A 7,358-nucleotide genomic window follows, 5' to 3' on the forward strand; every position below is an offset into this window, starting at 1 on the left:
AAGTTAGATCAGGCCCAGGCCAGTATTCCTCAGTGTGATGTTGGCAGTGACCCTATTTCCAAGTATATGGTCACCTTTGCTGAGGTTCACAGCTCTGGATCCCCTTTTGAGGGGAGGGGAGAACATAGCTCAACCCTTAACACTGTAATTCATTTATTGTAAAGCAAAGTCAGCCCAGGTCTCCTCAGAGCATGTGTGCCCAAGCAGCTGGCAGTGGAGGTTGGGGGTCATGAGGAGGCCCCTGCTGCAACCCTTGGCTGCAGAGGTTGTATGCTGCCCGGTGTGATGCAGTCTGGAATAGTAAAGGCACTTTTTTTAAATAAATGCCTGACTTTTTACAGGAATGCGTTCTTTTTATAGGGGAAGGATGCTAGAAGTGCTTTTTGCAGTTTTGAAAGTTTTTATTTCACAAAGTTTTCTGTACATGGAAATAAATACAGAAAAAACCCCAACCCCATCACCGTCAGCCTCAGTAATCCTTGCTGGTGGGCTCACCATTTACAAGGAAGACGTCATTCAACGCCACCTGTCACAGAGACTGTCCTTGTCACAATAAGGACCTCAAACAGCTGTAAGGATTGTTGCTTTAGGTTTCTTTTGTTATCTACTGGCTATAGCTTACCCATGTGAAAGACCAAGTCAGTGGTAACTGAAGTGACCAACTGCTGCCACCTAGTGGGCAATAGGCAATGCAAACTTCAACTCCTAAAGATGCAGCTGGAGGTTAAGAACAGAAATAAACCTGATGTCCCCTGGGCTTTTGTAGTCACTGTGAAAAAGCGTGCGTTAAGGCAATCGAAGGGGGGAGGTTGAAGGGTTCACCTTGCTTAGTGCCCAAGTGGGCACCAGCAAGGTCTCTTAGCCTCATCCACCAGACGTGGGGCCTCTCCGTCCAGGTCTCCAGGAGCAGGCTCCGCCTCCTTCCCCAGACAAAGGGTTGTAACCTGAGAGGAAGCAGAGATGGTAGCAGTGGGAATGATTTCCATCAAACAGAGGTGTGCATATATATACAATTTGCTCTGAATTGTGAACACACTGCCCCCTGGTGATGTATGTTGCCCCACTGTTTTGGTGACTTGCAAATCCAGAGTTTTATAGGTCTCTTGGAATAATAGGAGTTGTGGCCATACCCTTATCCTGCAGAATAAACTGGACTTACCCCTCTTTACAGGTGTTATTAAAGGTCCCCTAGCCTTTATTTCTAAATCCTAGTGTGTACTCTTCCAAATCTTTTAGGGGCTAATCTCAGTTTATAGGTGGAGGGGAGTCCAAAACCAGCAAAATAGGAAAGCAGCAGAATCTTGTTGGGGTTGTTTGTTTTTGTTTTTTTTTAAGGTGGGGGTACTTACCACCTCCTCGCAGAGGCTTTCTGTCGGGCTTTCGTTTTGGAATGCCTAATGAGGTAGAAGGCCCAGGGCTGTCTTCTTCCTGTGTTGAGGGTAGAGGCTCAAAACTTTGTCTGATTGACAAGTTAATGTATCAGCTTTATGCCAAGTTCTATACTTTGTTACCTGAGGCTTTCTGGCATTTCCTCTGTAGCTTTTTCCTTCTTGCATGCTGTCCCACATTTCAATCTTCTGTCTCCTCTTTTCTTCTTCGAGCTGAGAAAGAATCATTTCTTATATTTGATTTGAGGGGCACTGCAATGAAACTGTTGCTCCCCCGCACAGTGATAAGCTCAGCTCACCAACAGAGCCTTTTTTTTGGGTCCTGTGCACTTGAAAATGGAATAGAAGTTTATGGAACAACCAAGCTGAAGACAGCAGGTGTGGTGTGCAGGTGAGCACAAGAAAGCCTCTTGGAGAGACTAGTAAGTAGCAGTGAAGGGCTGGCCCTGCTCCTCTGTATACCTCAGTGGGGTGCCATCTCAGCAGCACTGGGAGTTGAGGCCAGTGGCCCAGGAGACCCCACAACAAAAATGACTCTGAAAATGAGAGGCTATTTTCATACCCTTTTTTCCTTTTTCGGGGACTAGGGAGAAAAAAGGGGTGGTAGAGACAGCTGCCCTTGGTCACTGTGTGAAGTCCTCTCACCCATACACATGGCCACATTTGGAATGTCTTGAAGGACAAATATGTCCCCATGCCTCAGTTCCTTTGTGTATAGCAAAGGAGTGAGGTGTGACTGGCCTTTTCGCTAAGCAGCCTGGTGCTGTGTGACACCTTGGTTTTTAGGGCATGTGCCCAGGCTGTTCTGTCTTAAAAGCAGCAGAGGCCCTAAGTGGTTGTGTTGATGGGGTTTGAGGCCACACCAAAATGTGTAATGATGTGAGAGGAGAAGAAAAGAGTGGGGCCCCAGTGGGTCGACCAGATGTCTCAGTAAAATGATCCCTCTGACCTCCAGCAGCACGCCTGTGCTTTGAAAGGATAAGAGGAAACATGCATTTTTGGGGCCGGAAGAGCCTAATGAGAAGGGGTCAAGTGTGGCTAGCAGGTTGGGGAGGGCAGCTGCAGGGTGGGTGACCACACAGAAACAACAAAAGGGAAGTGGGAGGACACAGGACAGAGACCCACTCTGCTGGTGCCTTAGCGGCCTCCTGTGAGGGCACAGAGGAGCCCAGATGGAAACATCTGGGCGGAAAAAGAGAGCCTACTCCCCAGGGGTGGTGTGAGAACAGTGCAGGTCGTTTCCGACACTCATCCTTGGTTCTCCCCTTCCTGCTTCCTCGGATGCCCCCAAACTGCACCCTGTGCTTTGCAAAGCTCTTCCAAAATGCCCACTGAACTCTTCAATCCACTGCAGCGTGGCACCCCCGAGGCCAGATCACATGCAACACACAACTTCACACAGAATGGTGTACTGTGTGTGTCTGGTGGTGTGGCATGTGCACACACACACAGACCTCTGTTACGTGAGGCACTGCTGTGAGGGAACCACAAGCCCCAACAAGACACTCCCCCGGGCAGCCGCCCAGTTCTACTGGACACAGTGCTGCAGGCGAGCTGGTCCCAGGGCCCACCTGAGTGTGTGCACACGGTTTTACCCATGCAGCCTCACACCGCTAGGGCCACCTATGCAAAGCGCTTCCTACCTGTCTGAGTTTTTCCTTATGCTTTTCCACCTGTGCGTTGAGTTCTTCCTGCATTTTCAGGCGAGCAGCTGCTAAGGCCTCTTGTCGTTTCACAACAACATCAGGTTCTGCCATGAAAGGAAGAAAAAATTAAGCTAAAAAAGCACTTGGTATTATATAAAATGGAAATTCTTGAGTCTATAGTATTATAGACTCAAGAATTACTCGAGAAATATAGAAAAGCACAGATATTAGGCAGTACAAAAACACATTTCTATGTAAAGAAGGCTACCCTGCCACATATGATTTGGCCTCTTACAGGGCCGACTGTACACGCCAGAGTCCTTGGCCCCAGAAACCTCTCCCTCAGCAACTCCAATTCAGGAAGCCTGGGGAAGGCCCATGGCTGCAATGGCAGCGCTCTGATTGGGCATACCGAGATTTCATTCCAGGACCTGGACGCCACCCAACTCCAGTCTCTGGGTTGACCAGAAGTCTAGAAGACAGCCAAGGAAACTTTTCTAATCATTACCCATCACTTAATTAGTCCAGATTTAGAACAGGGAGAGGGAAAAATTCTTACGTATTTTATCCCTATTAATGCAGAAAAAACTCCAGACAGTATTCACAGAAATCAATACCCCAGCTTTACCGATGTTTTTACGTGGCCTGTGGTAAAGTTATATGAATACACCATGAAGTCTCTACGAGCTCACCTATTCACACTGGTGACCATGTTAAGGACCCCTGAGGGGCAACTACAATCACACGTGTTCTCAAACATATCCCATCTCATTTCAGTTCTCAACCAAGTTGTCCCCAGAAAAAATGTCTCCCTTGTCCAACAAAACCTTCAGTTCTTGACCTGATAACCATTCCATACAGTGGAACCTAGGTTCTGGATTTAATTTGTTCCTTTGCATTTGAGGAGGTAGAAAAAGAGGGATAACGGAGGATATTCCTACTTTACTAAACAGGGAAGCGCAAAGTTTTATTGAGGACTCACCCCAACAAAGCAGCAAACCCTGTGATAAACTTATTCAATGACAAGTGTTTCACTTCAGGCAAGTGTCAAATCACAGGTGAAGCCCTGGCTGGTGTGGCTCAGTGGATTGAGTGCCAGCCTTCAAACCAAAGGGTTGCTGGTTCGATTCTCAGTCAGGGCATATGCCTGGGCTGCAGGCCAGGTCCTCAGTAGGGGGCTCAGAGAGGCAACCACACACTGTTTCTCTGCCTCTCCCCCTTCTCTCTAAAAATAAAATCTTAAAAAAAAACACCAAACCACTTCCATTTTATGGAAATGTGAGTTTCAGTACCATTTCTATTGGCCCATTGTTAGAATAAAATCAAGTATAGTTTTTTTAACCTTGTTCTCACTAAAATTGGGTACCACCTTTCACTGCAGTTACGTTCTGTAGTGCTTCCTGAAAACTAGCCTCTTTGACATGCCATCCCATCACCACCACCTGGCACTTCATGAAATCCTGCATCTTATGCAAGATTTACAATTGCACTCTGTACTTTGTTGGTGGACATGCACGTAGCCAACAACCAAAAAGACTGAGAATGGCAGGACCACAGGGTTTCAGAGGAGTGGAGAGAAGCGTGTTGGAATGAATGATTCTTTTGTTACTACACCTGCTTTCCAGCCCAACCTCCGTAACCATGGTGACTCAGATGAGTGACATCTGTATTTAATTATGCTGCTACTCTCAAAGCACTTAACATTTCTTTGGGATGTCCTCAGAAACTGTAGCTTCAAACTACAGTTTCTAAGTGGTGAAAAGGCTACCATTTCAGAGAGAATGCTTTAATAAATAACCAAGTACAATTTTGTCAGGCCTGATGAGTTATAAATCAAAATATAATGAAGTACCAAACCTGAGTTTCTCCTCACTCATAAAGGTCTGAAAGACAACTCAGAGTTAACAGGCAGACCCATGAGTGAAGTTTTCAATTTAACCCATCCTGTAAGTGAAAAACCCTCCAACAAGAAATCTCTGACGTGAGACGATCTGTTGCACGTTCACCAAAACCGATCTCGGAAGCACACAAAGGTTCCGTTCCCATACTTCTTACTCCGAACAGCAGCCCGGATTTGCAATCAGTTACTAACCCACAGCAGCCGCGGCTCGGTCCAGCTGCCTCTGCCTCAAGGCTCGCAGGCGGGTGGAAAGCTTCTGAAAGATCACGTACAAAAGGATGCAGCTGAAGACGATGTACCAGCCGTAGGTGGCCAGCAGAGAGCCCACTGGAAAAGAAAACCGTTTGCAAGAAGCTAACAAAATTTTACTACTGGGGATAAAGAGAAGACTTCCTGCAACTCAGGAGGGCAGAGGCCTCTCAGACCCCGGGAATGGAGAGAAAGGGGTGGCGGTCGGAGGCTGGTGCGGCGCGGGGTGTTACAAGTGTGGGCGGGCAGGGGAGGGCGGGGCACAAACGCCAAAGGCCCAGAGATCCTAGAAACCGCACCCCAAGAGTTGCTTCGCAAAAAGTAAATAAAAAGCCGGATGGCGCCGCCCGGGGAAGTGCGGCTCCAGGAAAGTTACGTTTCCCCTAACCCGGCCCGGCACGCCGCCCAGGAAAATGCGGCTCCAGGAAGGCCAAGGCCTCCCCAGGCCCGGTGCGGGCGCAGCCCAGCCCGGTCGGGCGCACCGCGGAGGAAGACGCACCGAACATGGCGGCGCCACCCCGCTTCCCCGCGGCCCGTGGCAACTCACCAGTGACGTGCAGGAAACGCAGGCCCTCCGTCTCGAGAGCCGGGCGCGCGGACAGCTGCTCCCCATCCCGCTCCATGGCGGCCGGAGCTCAGCCGGGTCCCGCCGCGTCAGCCTTAGGTCGTCGCTTTCCGGCCCGCCCCCACGTTACGCAATCGGGGCGGGCCTCGGCAACCTGACCAATCACAGCGGAGTGGGCGGGGTCAGGAAATCCGCCGAGCCCCCGGCCGTCTCCGTCTCCGCACTGAAGAGCCCCTGCGCCCTCCCAGGGGGTCCATCGCTGACCTACTTGTGCACTTAGCGAGTGTTTACTTTTGTACCCAAACAGGGTAGCCTGCTCCTGCTGCCGGCGTTACCTTTTAGTCTAAGAAAGCCTCATCGATCCTCATCATGTTTTTCCTCCCCTCCAGAATCAAAACCTCTTGAGATGAATGATAGCAATGGCTGTAACACTCAATTTCACTGTCACAGAACACTCGCAGTTATTGGTGCTGTTGCCGCTGCCTGTAATGCCCTCCACCCATTTCCATTCCTCACCCGCCACCCACCACCTCTCAGGCCGTATTTGCAATTTGACTTGGAGGAGTTTTTTTGGGGCGAAAGGCTTTGAAGTGAACATACCTAGCAGTCCCAAAAGCTGACAGAATTTTTTAAAGAGAAAATCGTAGGCTCCCTTGATACTAAACCTAGTTTTAATACCTGACCTAATTGCTGTCTCAATCTCTCCCAGAAACATAGTTAAGTAGTCTGGAATTTTCTGGTCAGGCACCAGTAAAGCATCTGTCACAATCCCTCTCTCATCCCCACCCCAGGAAGAAGAGGCAATCTACATAATGAAAACTGTTGCCATTCCCTCCCCTCAAAGATGCTCCCCCATCTAATAATCCTTCTTTCTTTTTTTACTTTAAATTTGAGCCACGCTGGCAACATACACAGGGGGAGCAAGATCTCAAATACTCCCCTTTCCTTTCTTTTTCAATAGCTCCCTTGCCCCACCTTTCTTCCTACAAAAACCTTCCACTTTTTTTTTATAACCCCTCTGAGTGCCCTTCTAGTTGCTAGATAAGATGCTGCCTTGATGCAGACACCAGCTCGCAGTGTCCGTGTCATTATGGATGAAATGAGACATTCACACAGACTACTGAGTCCGGTGGAGGAAAAGGGACAGCATGGTTTTTCTTTCAAGGGGAGCAAAAGCCACGGCCTCTGCCATGACAGGCCTTTATTTCTATCTGTGGGCACATTACATGATGGTCCTCATTTCCTATGCACAGGTTTGCTTTAGGTGGTTACCTTTTACAGAAAACAAAGGAGCCAGTGCTGCTAATCACATCACAGAAGAGGGATATTTGCAAATGAAAAGGGAAAGGTGGTTGAACCAGTTACACTCATCCTTGGAAGGTTTAGCATGGATTTTAGGAAGTTACTTTGCAGTAAATGTCCTCAATTCAGGGTGAGAGAGTTTTTAGCAAAAAGCAAGACTCAAAGCAGCCTAGGTACATTGCAGGCCTGATTCCCCCACGGGACAACCTATCCGTGGGCGTGAGTCCTGTGCATCTCCAAGAGGGAGCTGGGCCCACACCACACAGAATGGTCTCCTACACTGCCTGATTCATGACTCACTTAATAAA

General features: G+C 48.7%; 1 protein-coding gene across 1 annotated transcript; it reads right to left on the minus strand.

Moving 5' to 3' along the window:
* Positions 1 to 380: 380 nt before the first annotated feature.
* Positions 381 to 5,868, minus strand: SELENOS (selenoprotein S). Its single transcript, XM_045824973.1, has 6 exons — positions 5,731 to 5,868; positions 5,127 to 5,261; positions 3,032 to 3,138; positions 1,512 to 1,601; positions 1,350 to 1,428; positions 381 to 944 (listed from the first exon to the last, which is right to left on the minus strand). The coding sequence occupies exons 1-6, from the start codon at positions 5,804 to 5,806 to the stop codon at positions 865 to 867; spliced, it is 567 nt and encodes a 188-aa protein (XP_045680929.1). The 5' UTR covers positions 5,807 to 5,868; the 3' UTR covers positions 381 to 864.
* Between the last annotated feature and the right edge of the window lie 1,490 nt (positions 5,869 to 7,358).

This window comes from Phyllostomus hastatus, unplaced genomic scaffold (genome assembly GCF_019186645.2).
Source record: "Phyllostomus hastatus isolate PE091 unplaced genomic scaffold, TTU_PhHast_1.1 phas_scaffold_555, whole genome shotgun sequence".
Lineage (NCBI taxonomy): Eukaryota > Metazoa > Chordata > Mammalia > Chiroptera > Phyllostomidae > Phyllostomus > Phyllostomus hastatus.

Bases quoted from the DNA above. Each gene is read 5' to 3' on its own strand.
- SELENOS (XM_045824973.1), bottom strand. From the start codon at position 5,806: ATGGAGCGGGATGGGGAGCAGCTGTCCGCGCGCCCGGCTCTCGAGACG. The intron at 1,602-3,031 runs GTAGGAAGCGCT...ATTCTTTCTCAG, and splicing joins ATAAGGAAAAACTCAGACAG to CTCGAAGAAGAAAAGAGGAG. The intron at 1,429-1,511 runs GTAACAAAGTAT...CCCTCAACACAG, and splicing joins GAAATGCCAGAAAGCCTCAG to GAAGAAGACAGCCCTGGGCC.